Source organism: Pseudophryne corroboree, chromosome 11 (genome assembly GCF_028390025.1).
Source record: "Pseudophryne corroboree isolate aPseCor3 chromosome 11, aPseCor3.hap2, whole genome shotgun sequence".
NCBI classification, from domain to species: Eukaryota; Metazoa; Chordata; class Amphibia; order Anura; family Myobatrachidae; genus Pseudophryne; species Pseudophryne corroboree.
The window spans coordinates 65,021,559-65,037,267 of NC_086454.1; the positions used below are offsets into that span (position 1 = coordinate 65,021,559).

At 39.6% G+C, this 15,709-nt stretch overlaps 1 protein-coding gene and 1 long non-coding RNA gene across 2 annotated transcripts in view; both read right to left on the reverse strand.

Moving 5' to 3' along the window:
* Positions 1-626: 626 nt before the first annotated feature.
* LOC134968843 (uncharacterized) lies at positions 627-4,462 on the reverse strand. Its single transcript, XR_010189345.1, has 2 exons — positions 4,060-4,462; positions 627-2,797 (listed from the first exon to the last, which is right to left on the reverse strand). It is a non-coding gene; the product is annotated as an uncharacterized LOC134968843 (long non-coding RNA).
* A 6,662-nt stretch (positions 4,463-11,124) lies between these two features.
* The window catches only part of LOC134968844 (interferon-induced transmembrane protein 1-like), a 35,260-nt gene continuing 30,675 nt past the window's right edge, over positions 11,125-15,709 (reverse strand). Inside the window, exon 2 of the mRNA XM_063944356.1 lies at positions 11,125-12,613. Coding sequence (XP_063800426.1) covers positions 12,434-12,613 — 180 coding nt within the window. The 3' untranslated portion in view covers positions 11,125-12,433. The remainder of the gene's footprint in view (positions 12,614-15,709) is intronic.

Here is a 15,709-nt window from a genome sequence, read left to right on the forward strand (position 1 = left end):
TGGCCAAACCAGGGAGGTCTAGCAGTGCCCCTCCCCCAAAAAAATACTGTGAGCTGAACTGAGCACTTGCAACAAGCCTAGGCCTGTTACCCACCCACCCCCTCAGTGCCCTTGGTGGTGGTACCCCATTATGATTAGACTGATGGACAGTTTTGTTGGACCACAGGGTCAGGCTAATAATATAAGTACTAGTGTACTTTTACTTTTTCCTGAGCTTCCAATGTTGCCATACAATTCAAAGTATTTTTTTTCCTCTGTATAGTCATATGTATGTAGCACAAGCATATGAAATACCGGGCTGTTAATGTATGCTTTTTGCTTTGTGATACTGTGGTGTGGCTTGATGGTCGAAGACTGAATAAGACATAATAGATTGGCTCAGGACTAGTGTAGAGATGCTTGGTCACGTGATGTTGGTAGCCATGGCTATGGAAGTTTGAAAAAGCTGTATGAGCACTCAAGTTTTCTAGAAGCAGTCTACAAATTAAGGTGAAGGAAAGCTCATAAAATTATTACCTTTATCTTTGAGCAGATTTTTTGATCATATTACGATAGACTACACACTTTTACACTTTTTGCAGACATTTTGCCTAACTTAACCATTAACATATAAAAATAGGATGCAATTTCTTTTTCACATTTTTTTGTTTTTGTTTTAATGTGCTATATAGTGTAAAAGGGATACAGAAAAAATAACTAAGGGTCTTTGCATACAGCTTATGGTGGTCATTCAGAGTTGTTCGCTCGCAAGCTGCTTTTAGCAGCTTTGCACACGCTAAGCCGCCGTCTACTGGGAGTGAATCTTAGCTTATCAAAATTGCGAACGAAAGATTAGCAAAATTGCGAATAGACACTTCTTAGCAGTTTCTGAGTAGCTTCAAACTTACTCTGCATCTGCGATCAGTTCAGTGCTTGTTGTTCCTGGTTTGACGTCATAAACACACCCAGCGTTCGCCCAGCCACTCCTCCGTTTCTCAAGCCACTCCCGCGTTTTTCCCAGAAACGGTAGCGTTTTTTCACACACTCCCATAAAACGGCCTGTTTCCGCCCAGAAACACCCACTTCCTGTCAATCACACTACGATCACCAGAACGAAGAAAAAACCTCGTAATGCCGTGAGTAAAAAACCTAACTGCATAGCAAATTTACTTGGCGCAGTCGCAGTGCGAACATTGCGCATGCGCAGTTAGCGGAAAATCGCTGCGATGCGAAGAAAAATACCGAGCGAACAACTCTGAATGACCCCCTATGTGAGAAGAACCAAGCAAACTTATACATTAAGAACAATACACCAAAAGCTTATGCATGAGTAATGTATGAGGTCTAAGTCTGTTGAGAAGTGAGCCTCTGTCAATTTGCCCATTTTCTTAAAGAGAATGGTGAAAAATTGCGGGGAGGAAATGTCTTCAGTTAATGTCCTAATGGCATTTTCCCCATGCCAAAAGGGAAGCCGCTATAGATGGAAAGAAGATAAGATCCTAACTCGGCTGAGGTCCGTTAGTAAAATAGAGGCCGCAGCTTTACTTCCAGGTCAGCCCATACTTTCCTAACTGGGGCAATGACACTCATAAATTGATTCAGGGGCGGATCACAAATTGTAATAGTGATTTGGTCATAGCTGAGGGGGATTTTTCTTCTGTACAAAGGATTAACATGGACTAACATAACTGCTGTGCTAGCTTATTAGTACTGCACAGGGGTTGTCTAATATGTATCAGTAATTGTTCATGGGAACATAAACCTCTGCTCCTAAACACTCGAGAGAGCTATCTAACCTGTCGCACTGTCCGATAGCTCTCTGATGAATTCATATTTACAGATAGATATAGAGATAACATCTTATTCAATGATATGACATGCAGACAGCAATGGCTGTGCTAGGTCAACTCACCAAATGTAACACAGTTACAAATATGTGAGGGCAGTGAGAAATCAAATCGTAATGTCATCACACCAAGGACAGGGTTGTATAATAGATCTACTGATGCCATCTAAAGGGTCCTACACACTGTGCGATTTGGGCGATATGAACAATGAACAATTTTTTGCATACACACTGAACGATTTGTACAATTTGACATTGCAAACATCGATATCGTCCAAATTGGCTTGCAATGATAAACTATGATAGACTGTGCCTCCACACTGAACGAGATGAACGATATCGTCCATATCGTTCTAAAATATCTACCAGTGTGTTGGGCCCATTAGTTTAGCTCTGATTGTTGTCGGTTGGCATTGCTGATTCCATCTTTGTTTCTCCTTTGTGACTCTGGCTACTTCCTTGGTAGCAGCAGCTGCATCAGAAATGGTTTCCACCAGTGAGCATCATACCAAAGAGAATCACTGGACTGAAGAACGCCCCCTGCAGCACAAAGGTGGCTGTGTAGTAAATGACGAGCGGTAGCTAGTTGCCAGCAGCTGAATGTATTTAGAATTCTACAGTGATTTGCTCATATTTCCACATCACACTGTCTTAATTCAGGCCATATCTCACCACAGAAATTCCAATCACCAGTATTTGCAGTTAATAATGCTACTGCCTTTTGGGGCCCGTACATCAGCCATCAATTGGAGCCATTCTGCATTTCACAGATGATTGTATAAAAAAAATATCGGCACAGTGATCGGAATCAATGAATCAGGTTGTCCAACGTTGGATTTCCCCGACCAATCAGGGCTGTAGGGTGACGATCAGCCGATTTGTAGTATTTTGCTGGTAATATGGGTACTTTCATGATTCGTTATGGAAAGAAAAGAAGACTCTTGTTTGGGGGCACTCTTAATTGTATTATACCTGTACAGAGAAATACTGTTTATCAATAAAATATAGCTTTTATTATTACATTAATAATATCTGAGATTGTGTATAATTTTTTGGATAAATACCATAAACATTAAGAAACAGATAATGCAGCAGTGAAATCATGCCCTGCAATTTAGTTGGGTATAAAGTTATTCCCAAAGTGGGTATTTAATAGGCTGTAAGAGCCCAAAAATATTATTATCCACACGCCTATTGTCAATAGGGCCTATACTGGTAATAAAGTTATTGTTCAATCTAAAAAACCTGAAAAGGCACTAATTAGTACTAGACAAAAATTAACATTAATACCAATAATTTTAAAGTATCATAACACTGACTGTTAAGGTTTCCTCCTTCCCTATTAATGAATAGCTCCTGACCCGGCCATCAATCTTTGTTGTGCAAAAAGCGGTAGTGAGCAGCCCAATCTCTATAGCAGTCACACGTATGGTGATTTTTAAATCATAGGGTAAACTGTAATAAGCCAATCTATTCAAGGTCAAAGTTATATAAGTGTGTTTCAACTATTCAACACATGAAGAGTCCTGTATTGGGTTGCAACCGCAAATTTAGGAGAGAGGACACATAATGGTATTACTACTGACATTAAACATTATAGCAAATTAATTGATTACTAAATAATATTGTTAATAAAGCTGTCAGCAGAATATCCCAGATGTCCCCAATTTGGCTGATAGAAATGTTGCAACTTGATCTGTGTATTCAGTATAATGTTGCGAGTTATACTGAGGCCATGCATCAGCTGCAAAGTATTTGTGTTACACCACCAGACTAGGGAGAGAACAAAATACACTGTGCTCTATATAGAAGGATACAATGTGTCTTTGTTGTTGCAAAAGCCGGTAAAATATTCAATCACATCTACAGGATGCAGGTTTCTCATACCAGAAAACCACAGTGTAGCAATTTAGCCTCCCCATCTGAGTCATGTGTGATGTGTGATGTGTGATCTAAACATTCGTAATCACAGTTAGGCATGTGGAATAAGGCAATTAAACTAATCCATACTAGATGTGAAGACCTGTATAGGTCATTAATAACATTTACGGGAGGCAAGCTTCCACATACCGGATAAACACAGTGTAATAATTGCGCTTCCTCAAATGCACGCAATCACAGAGAAACACACATTGAATAGATAGATATAACAGTTTAAGCTATTTAAGCCATACTATATATGATCGACCTGTATATTCACAATAACATATATGTGTGTTAAAGGTTCACCATACTTTTGAACTGACTTGACACGAGAGAAAGAGAAACCAGTGAATTAGTCCTGCAACTTCTGCTGTCATTCCATCTTGATTTACCTACGCCTATGTTAATCAGCGGATGGAAGATGAGAGAGTGGCCGGGTAATCCACTGATTGGGAAGGAAGGAAAGTGACTTTCTACTGTTCCGGTTAGAGCGCATGCGGCTACCTGGTGTCAGGGGACATTGCAGGGAGCCGCAGCGCAATGCAGGAATGAGAGCGGGCCGAGTAGATTGGTGCCTATGTCAGGAATAAATAAAATAGAAAAAGCCCGTGTCACGGGCGCGTGGTCTCACAAGCCTCCCACTGGCAGCGGCATCAGCTCTGATTCAGCTGTGAATTGGATTGGATAACGCGTTTCACCCGTAGGCTTGTTCACATCCTATTACCTGCAGCGTCCACAGCACACCACTATCACTAGCTATATATAGCAAGCCCTTAATGGTCATCAATCATAGAAGAATTAGATTGACAGATACGTAAGCCACTAGAAAACTTAAAAAGGCCTTTTAAGAATCAAAGGTCACACCTGCAAAATTACTGCAAACTTATTCTATCCCGAACGAGAAACAATACCATATAGACATATAAGTATATGCAAGTGTGCATCCATTCTCAAACAGTCCCCGTGTGCCACACTGTTTAATGGCTAATTATATTATTTAAGTTGATACATTTAACAGCTATTTGTGACCATATCATTGATATATAATATTCAACTATATGATTATTAGACCCAGGCAACCCACCATATAATACAAATTACAAATATGAATGGACTGCCTGTAAGAGACCAACAAAGACGACGTGTGAATTAATAAATTTATTCACAAAGGGACTGTGCATATATATACACATAAATACAAACATACAATACGCATATATGCATATATATGCACACGCACACTACATGCATATACACGTACACACACATACATTAAAAAAATTTTTTGGAAAAATGATGAGAAATGGGAAACATTAGGATCAAGAAGATATTAAAGTAAAATATTTTTATTTCAATTATTATCATTTTCAATTCTTTATTTTTTATTATTTTTTGTTATTCTTTCTATTAAATATAGTGAAAAGAAAGAAAAAAGAGAGGTTTAAAAAGGTAAACAAATAAGAAATATTAAAGAGTGTGTGAAAAGCTTTTATATGCACACCCATATACATGTATATATACACATAATCATATACCTCTTCCTGTGTGTATACATGCACATGCATGCAAGCATGCACATGCACCCACACACCTGTAGACAAATAGGGCTAAACGTAGGTGGAGGCAGGAATTCATAGACAGTCGATTAATGGAGAGGAGGAGGAAAAAGAAGAGGAGAGAGAGAGAAATAAGGTATTCTGGCCAATTTTTGTCAAATTTGTGGATTGGTCTTAGGGGGAGAGAAAAGAGACAGAGGAAAATTCAACAGGAGAAAAAAATCAAAGCAAAGGATTGATTATAGGGGATATAATTGGTATAGGTATTATCACAGAAAAGGGCTGTAGTTGATGTGTTCATTGAGTCCGCCCGGAGTTAGCGCATCCAATTCGAATGTCCAACGACTTTCACGTTTGAGTAACTCTCTAGTGAGATCTCCCCCCCTAATACCAAGGTGTACTGTCTCTAGACCAAATGCTTTGAAAGTCTTCAGATCTCCCTTATGTTTAAAGTGAAAATGTCTGGCCACAGTAGTCAATTGTCTTCCCCTACTCATATCCAAAACAGCATTCCTCACTGTTCCAATGTGTTCAAGGATGCGCTGCTTTAGCATCCTCGTGGTCATTCCAATATATTTGGCACCACATTCACATAGGATACAGTAAACCACCCCAGTTGTTCGACAGTTGATGTAGTCCTTAATTTTGATATTATTGCCATATCTGTCCATGATTTCCTTTTTTCTAATCATAAACTGGCAGGCCTTGCATGATTCACACGCAAAAGAGCCTACCAGGGTGGGATTTTTAGGTTTGGTACGAGTAAAGTGACTCTTGACAAGGTGATCACGTAAATTTGGAGCTCTGCGCCAACTCATAGATACAGTTGGTCCGAGTTGTCCTGAGAGATCCGTATCGGCCAAAAGAAGATGCCAATGCTTTTGAAGACTGTTCTTGATTAATTTCCATTCGCTGTTGAAGTTACTAATAAATCTCACTTCCTCCTTATGTTTGACTGTAGTATTGTTTCCCCCAAAAATTAGTGTTTCCCTATTAATATTTCTTAGGGTATGTTTCACTCTCTTGATAGAGTTATGACTATATCCCCTCTCTCTAAGCCTCCGTGTGAGTTCATCACTCTGTTGTTGGAATATGCCTGCTTCAGAACAATTTCTGTGCAAGCGCAGAAATTCGCCTTTCGGTGTATTCTACACAGTTGCTGGAAAGTGGTGACTCATCTGGTGGAGTAACATGTTTGTGGCTGTGGTTTTACGAAAAAGTTTAGTTTCTATCTGATCATGATTGTTCTTATAGATTTTTATATCCAGAAAGGAAATTTCAGTATCACTAATTTCATAAGTCAAACTCAGATTTAAATTGTTGCAATTAAGTTTCTCAATAAACTGCAACAAAAGTTCTTGTCCTGCATCCCAAATTACAAAGATGTCATCGATATAGCGACACCACATGATCACGTGTTTCGTGAATTGTTCGTTATCGCCACTAAACACCAATTCTTTTTCCCACCATCCTAAATATAGATTAGCATAGGTTGGCGCACACGCCGTGCCCATAGCTGTCCCTCTCACTTGCAGGAAGAATTTGTCATCAAAGGTAAAGAAATTATGATTCAGAACAAAGTGTAGTAGCTCCAAAAGGAATTCCTGAAAGTCACCAAGTTCACTCATATTTAAGAAGTATTTCACTGCAGAGATACCAGCATTGTGATCAATGCTTGTATATAAAGTCTCAACATCCAGACCTACCAATAAATAACCTTCTCCTAGATTGATGTCATGTATCTTTTTGAGGATATCTCTCGTATCCTGTATATAGGAGGGAAGACTTATTACCAGATCTCTTAAGTGTAGATCAAGGAATCGACTTGCCTTTTCGGATATACTGTTTATTCCAGAGACTATTGGTCTCCCAGGTGGAATTTTGGGATCCTTATGTACCTTCGGCAATAGGTATAGAGTAGGAGTTGTAGGGTTCTCAGTCCAAAGATATTCATATTCGTGTTTGGATATGATTCCATTTGCACGAGAATCTTCCAGGATCCTTTTATATTTACTTTTTATGTAATCCATAGGATTAAGTAGTAGATGTTTATAACAGTTGTTATCATGGAGTTGTCTATAGGCCTCTTTCATGTATTGTTCTTTGGGCCAGATCACCACATTACCACCCTTATTGGATGGCTTAATGGTTACGTCATTCCAGCTCTTAATATTTTTTAGACACTCCCATTCTTCTCTACTAAGATTTCTATCCACTTTATATAAATGTCGATTTGCATATAAAGTGTCAAATTCCTTGGATACCAAGTTAGTAAAAACTTTAATCTCTGGACAAATAGCCTCAGGTGGAAAAAATGTCGATTTCTTTCTACACATAGGTTTACTTCTGCTTGGATATGTGGATGTCACATCCCCAGATTCCTCATTCAATTCCTCTAGGGCGGCCAATGCTGTAGATTCTTGTTCCGTGAGATCTTCCCCAGCTGTTGCCTCGAGATCATCTTTTCTAGTTGTAAAAAACTTTTTCAGAAGAAGTTTACGCTCAAAAAGCTTGAGGTCTTTTTCTAATGAGAAGCGATCAAAGTTGATAGTTGGTGAGAAAGACAGACCTCTACTAAGAACATTCTCCTCGAAAGCTGTTAAATCATGATCAGACAAATTAATTATTTTGAGACTATCCATCACAAGCCCTTCCGTGCCCGAATTGGATTTCTGTTGGGGGATGGGGAGCCCCATCTTGCTCTTCCTCTTCTTCGAGGACCGCCTTGTCTTCCTCTTGTTTCCTGATGTCCACCTTTGGCACCCTTTGGGTTCTCTAAAAAAAACCCTATTCTTGATATTAGAGTCTCTTTGTCTATTGAAAAATTGTGTATCATTGGTATCTTCACCAGACGAGTCGGCTTCTGATGATGAATATCCGTAAGTTTCTTGTGTACCCTTATTATATTCTCTTCTTTGTGTGTTTCTCCACACAAAGACTTGTCCCGTGGCAAAGTCTTTTTTGTCTCTAAGGAATTTACCCCTCTTGCGGTCAATAATAGTTTGTTCGTATTTTTCAAGATCAGTTGTATTCTGTTCAAAGGTTTTTTGAAACTGAAAATCCGTTTCCCATTGTTCCAGGGTTTTTCCCAATGATTCAATTTCTTTTTCACATTCATCTAATAATAGATTATCATGTTTCAATAGAATGTTCATTAGCTCATGTGAACATTTAAGCAGGCAAGCTTCCCATTCATTCTTGAGTGTTTCAGTTGCCAAGGGAAATGCTGGAAACACTTTGGGCCTAAGACCTCTAGGATAGATCCGTTGTTTCTGGTAATTCTCCAGGGTAGTGATATCCCATTCGACTCGTATTTGTTTTTGTAATGTATATTTTAATTTACGAAAATCCTCTTCCCACTTAACATTGCTTGTCATCTGTTCTATTTCATTCGGGAAAATTAAGTTGATGTTTTCCTTAGTCTTACTGTACGTCTCACAATCAATTCATTTTTTAGGCTAAAACTAGTCATAATGTCAAGATAAGTTGAGTGGTGTACATAAAAAGTTCAATTTGTATACAATCTCTTTAAATATATTAAAAATAAAAAATAAAAAATTGAAAATGATAATAATTTAAATAAAATATTTTACTTTAATATCTTCTTGATACTAATGTTTCCCATTTCTCATCATTTTTCCAAAAAATTTTTTTTATGTATGTGTGTGTACGTGTATATGCATGTAGTGTGCGTGTGCATATATATGCATATATGCGTATTGTATGTTTGTATTTATGTGTATATATATATGCACAGTCCCTTTGTGAATACATTTATTAACTCACACGTTGTCTTTGTTGGTCTCTTACAGGCAGTCCATTCATATTTGTAATTTGTATTATATGGTGGGTTGCCTGGGTCTAATAATCATATAGTTGTATATTATATATCAATGATATGGCCACAAATAGCTGTTAAATGTATCAACTTAAATAATATAATTAGCCATTAAACAGTGTGGCACACGGGGACTGTTTGAGAATGGATGCACACTTGCATATACTTATATGTCTATATGGTATTGTTTCTCGTTCGGGATAGAATAAGTTTGCAGTAATTTTGCAGGTGTGACCTTTGATTCTTAAAAGGCCTTTTTAGGTTTTCTAGTGGCTTACGTATCTGTCAATCTAATTCTTCTATGATTGATGACCACTAAGCGCTTGCTATATATAGCTAGTGATAGTGGTGTGCTGTGGACGCTGCAGGTGATAGGATGTGAACAAGCCTACGGGTGAAACGCGTTATCCAATCCAATCCACAGCTGAATCGGAGCTGATGCCGCTGCCAGTGGGAGGCTTGTGAGACCACACGCCCGTGACACAGGCTTTTTCTATTTTATTTATTCCTGACATAGGCACCAATCTACTCGGCCCGCTCTCATTCCTGCATTGCGCTGCGGCTCCCTGCAATGTCCCCTGACACCAGGTAGCCGCATGCGCTCTAACCGGAACAGTAGAAAGTCACTTTCCTTCCTTCCCAATCAGTGGATTACCCGGCCACTCTCTCATCTTTCATCCGCTGATTAACATAGGCGCAGGTAAATCAAGATGGAATGACAGCAGAAGTTGCAGGACTAATTCACTGGTTTTCTCTTTCTCTCGTGTCAAGTCAGTTCAAAAGTATGGTGAACCTTTAACACACATATATGTTATTGTGAATATACAGGTCGATCATATATAGTATGGCTTAAATAGCTTAAACTGTTATATCTATCTATTCAATGTGTGTTTCTCTGTGATTACGTGCATTTGAGGAAGCGCAATTATTACACTGTGTTTATCCGGTATGTGGAAGCTTGCCTCCCGTAAATGTTATTAATGACCTATACAGGTCTTCACATCTAGTATGGATTAGTTTAATTGCCTTATTCCACATGCCTAACTGTGATTACTAATGTTTAGATCACACATCACACATGACTCAGATGGGGAGGCTAAATTGCTACACTGTGGTTTTCTGGTATGAGAAACCTGCATCCTGTAGATGTGATTGAATATTTTACCGGCTTTTGCAACAACAAAGACACATTGTATCCTTCTATATAGAGCACAGTGTATTTTGTTCTCTCCCTAGTCTGGTGGTGTAACACAAATACTTTGCAGCTGATGCATGGCCTCAGTATAACTCGCAACATTGTACTGAATACACAGATCAAGTTGCAACATTTCTATCAGCCAAATTGGGGACATCTGGGATATTCTGCTGACAGCTTTATTAACAATATTATTTAGTAATCAATCAGTTTGCTATAATGTTTAATGTCAGGAGTAATACCATTATGTGTCCTCTCTCCTAAATTTGCGGTTGCAACCCAATACAGGACTCTTCATGTGTTTAATAGTTGAAACACACTTATATATAACTTTGACCTTGAATAGATTGGCTTATTACAGTTTACCCTATGATTTAAAAATCTCCATACGTGTGACTGCTATAGAGATTGGGCTGCTCACTACCGGTTTTTGCACAACAAAGATTGATGGCCGGGTCAGGAGCTATTCATTAATAGGGAAGGAGGAAACCTTAACAGTCAGTGTTATGATACTTTAAAATTATTGGTATTAATGTTAATTTTTGTCTAGTACTAATTAGTGCCTTTTCAGGTTTTTTAGATTGAACAATAACTTTATTACCAGTATAGGCCCTATTGACAATAGGCGTGTGGATAATAATATTTTTGGGCTCTTACAGCCTATTAAATACCCACTTTGGGAATAACTTTATACCCAACTAAATTGCAGGGCATGATTTCACTGCTGCATTTTCTGTTTCTTAATGTTTATGGTATTTATCCAAAAAATTATACACAATCTCAGATATTATTAATGTAATAATAAAAGCTATATTTTATTGATAAACAGTATTTCTCTGTACAGGTATAATACAATTAAGAGTGCCCCCAAACAAGAGTCTTCTTTTCTTTCCATAACAATGTGTGCTGTCTCTGACTCTGGGGAGCACCGCCAACCAATGAATTAATTAAAAGATTTCCTCTATTCTTTTTTTCAAAAATTATGGTAGTTGGCTATCTTTGAACTTAAATCAGTCTCCTGTTGAAACTTCCCTCCTCTCTTAGGAGGATTTCTTTAGAGACGGGAGCGATCTAGTGCGGTTTGTCTCGCCACATTTTTATCCTACTTTCATGATTCGCAAATGTGATTTTGAAGTGCAAGTCTCTGAAAAATATCGACAATGTATGAGGCGCACATTAGTGGTTTGGAGAATCGTTAAATAGGAGCGGAAAGCAAACGCTGAATCTTTTTTTTTTCATTGTTATTTCTGATGTATAGGCTCCATTACAAAAGGTATTCTACCCCCCCCCCCCCCCCCCCAGTGGCAAATGCAGGATTTGCATGGGGGGGTTTCCAGAACTAGGTGGAGCCAATCACGGGGGTGCGGACAGAGGTGACCCAGTATATGCTGGGTCCGTAAAACTAGTGTGTCTGTGTGTGTGTGCGTGTGTGTGCGTGTGTGTATATATATATATAAATACATATATCTACACATATATATATATATATACATACACACACATATACACATATACATAGCATATTAAACATGCATACATATATATATATATATATATATATATATATATGTATATATATATATATATATGTGTACACACACATACAGTACACATATATATATATATCATGTGTGTGTGTGTGTTTATATGTATGTATATATGTATGCACATGGATATATATGTACTATAATTAAAATAAAGTAAACTTTCTTGCGACCAGGAAGACAGCAGGCTGCAGAGGATGCTAGACAGCCATTAATAATACTCATGCAGCTAAAAAAAAAATTTTTTTTTTTTTTAGTGGAGGGAGGGTTTCTGGGTGCTCGGAAACCCCCCCTGGGTGCGCCACTGCCCCCAGCACCTAAAACTGCTGCTCCGCTACCTTATGTATGAAGTGTTCTCTACACCTTGCCCAAATGAGCTGACAATCTATCTTCACCTTCTGTTTCATGTAATTGATATGAGGGGAATAGTGACACAGATTGCAGACAGCCTTATGTAACATAATAATAAAATTCCATTTTTAGAAATAAGATACTGGGAAAAGAAATGGAGTCTTAGAAATAAGGTGTTGATAGGAGGCCGCGCCTGCTTCACTACATCCCAAACAAGTTCTTGATGGCTGCCTTCAAGTAAAGGTAATTGATGTAAATTATTGACATTGAGATGATGCAACCCAGAATCGTCAGTACCGTGGAGGCAACATTTAAAGAATGGGCAGTAGCGCCATGTTTTCTAGCTCCACTTTGGTTTCCAATCAGCTTCTGGTCCCGGGACTGCAAAGAAAACAAGACATAGTTAATGATCTATTATCATAAACCAACTAATTTTAGTTATTAACGTCCAGTACCTTCTATAGTGAGTATTTAAGCAGAACGTGCAATACAACCTGGATATGTACATAAAGTCCTTACGGTGACTTTCTGGGGGAAATAGGGGGGAAATAGCTGGCAATTTAAATGCCATCTGCAAGATCCTGGCAAGTCTGCCCAGTGTTTTAAAGTGGCAATCATTTAAGAGGCAAAACCAACCTGGTTTTGCCTTTTAAATAATTGGCACTTTAAAACATTGGGAAGACTTGCTGGGATCTTGCCAATGCCTGCAAGTCACCATTAACCATTAGAATTATTTAACCAGTAATTAGCTACAGGAGTACTTTCAGAGGACTGGAAAAGAGTGAACGTAGTCCCACTGCACAAAAGTGGAAGCAAGGAAGAGACAAACAACTACAGACCAGTGAGTCTTAAATCAGTAGTAGGGAAATTGATGGAAACACTCTTAAAAGAAAGAGTTGTAGATTATCTCAAATCCAGCAATTTACAGGATCCCAAACAGCATGGATTCACTACTGGGGGTGATCATGTCAAACAAATCTTATTGACTATGTGACTAAAGTGATGGATAAAGGTGGAGCCGTGGATATAGGTTATCTACACTTTAGTAAGGCTTTTGACACTGTTCCATATCGCAAACTGCTAAATAAACTTGAAAACTTGGTATTGGATACTAAGATTATTGAATGGATACGATCTTGCAGGATAGAAAACAGAGAGTTGTGATAAATGGAGTGCATTCACAGGAGGGAAATGTTACCAGTGGAGTACCCCAGGGATCTGTACTGGGACCAGTGCTTTTTAATATCTTTATTGGTGACGTTGCAAATAGCATTAAAGGGAAAGTATGCCTTTTTGCAGATGACACAATGGTATGCAACAGGGTAGACATACCAGGAGGGGTAAAACAAATTATTGAGGAGCTAGGTAGATGAGAGGAATGGTCAAGAGTGTGGCAATTGCAGTTTAATGCCAGAAAATGCAAAATCATGCACTTGGGTCTCGAAAATCCAAAGGCTAAATGTAGTATTAATGGCACTATACTGGAAACTACTGAGGAGGAAAGGGATCTAGGAGTCACTATTTCAGGTGACTTAAAGGCAGGTAAAGCTGCTTTCACATCGCAAAACCTGCTTTTGAAATGGTTCTTTAAATGGTTCTTAAAACGGGTCTGAGCAGTTAAACCCCCTTCACATCGCATGTTGTAACCAGTATATTACCATTTCATTACCGTTTTGGTACCTTTCACACTGAACCCGTTTCACCCATACAAAACAGTGGTTGTCATTTTAAATGTTTATTTCCTGCTTCTGCCTGGTGACATCACACATGGAGACAGCCTATCACCTTCTGGGGCTTGCAAATACCGTTTCAGACCCTTTCACACTGCACAATGAAACGGGTCTGAGACGGGTAGGACCCTGCTTTTTTTACCGTTTCAAAATACCGGTATTTTGAAAACGGTAAATTGAAGGTGACCCTTTCACATCGCAGCTCGAACCGTTTAGGACGCCTTAAAAATTGGCAATTTACCGGGTTCAAGCTGCGGTGTGAAAGGGGTATAAGCAATGTAACAAAGCAATGAGGAAGGCTAGTCAGATGCTTGTCATCATTTGGAGAGGAAGCGAGATGCAGATGCACACTCCTAGCACTAAGAACACCGATAGTAAAAATAATTTAAATAAACTCTCACAATTAACATGGAATATAATTGAAGTTCTTAGCATTTCAGATCACACATTGAAAGGGCCCTATTTAGAGATAAGTCCTGTATAAATTTATTTAATGTGATAGTATTAGGAATGTTAGGGACCCATGTGATGAAGTCACCTGGCCGCGGTACATGGGCCTCATATTTGCGCAAATGTGTGCTAAGAACTTCAATTATACTCCAAGTTAAGTTCTTGTTGAATCGCGTCATCATAGCCACGCCCCCTTCTGGACAATACCGGTAATGGCGGCATTACACAACGGGGGGCGTGGCTTACATGGTGTTCCCTGCAGCCACGCCCCCATTCTGCCTTTGCCATGCCCCCGCCACACCTCTGGCCCGCGCCCCTCTGCACTGCTCGTCGGAGCCCACCCTCCTGCTGAGCCGACCTGGCTGCTCTCTCCCGGAGAGAGCAGGCAAAAAGCCGGCAAGTATGACTATAGCACTAATTCAGACCTGATCGTAGCAGCAAATTTGTTAGCAGATGGGGAAAACCATGTGCACTGCGGGGGGCAGATATAACATGTGCAGAGAGAGTTAGATTTGGGTGGGGTGTGTTCAAACTGAATTCTAAATTGCAATGTAAAAATAAAGCAGCCAGTATTTACCCTGACAGAAAAAATATAAACCACCCAAATCTAAAGGGGGGTACTCACGGAGCGATCGCTGCTTAAAATCTAAGCAATCTGACTAGATTGCTTAGATTTTAAGCAGTGATCTCTCCGTGTGTACCCCTCACAGCGATAGCGATGCGCAGCCCCGCGCATCGCTATCGCTGGTGCTAGATTGGCCTGCATGCAGGCCAATCTAGCGGGTCGCTCACTTCACCCGCTGGGTGAAATGAGCGCCCCCTGCTCCCCCCGCACGCTCAGCACATATCGCGCTGTGCTGAACGTGGGGAGAGATGTGTGCTGATTCGCTCAACACACATCTCTCCAACATCGGCCAGGCAGTGCTGGCCTTAACTCTTTCTGCACATGTTATATCTGCCCCCCCTGCAGTGCACATCATTGGCTGTCACCATATCGTAAATTTACCTGCTACATCTCTCCTTCTGCCTGTTCCCATCTTGCCCACCTTCTCAATCTCTCCCTCTCATCAGGCACTGTCCCCTCTGCCTTCAAGCATGCTCTTGTCTCCCCTATCCTTAAAAAAACCTACTCTTGATCCAAACACTCTCTCCAACTATCGACCCATCTCTCTCCTCCCTTTTGCCTCCAAACTTCTTGAGCGTATTGTCTATAATTGCCTCACTGCCTTTATATCCTCTCACTCACTGCTTGACGCATTCCAGTCTGGAAACTGCCCTCACAAAAGTCTGCAATGAC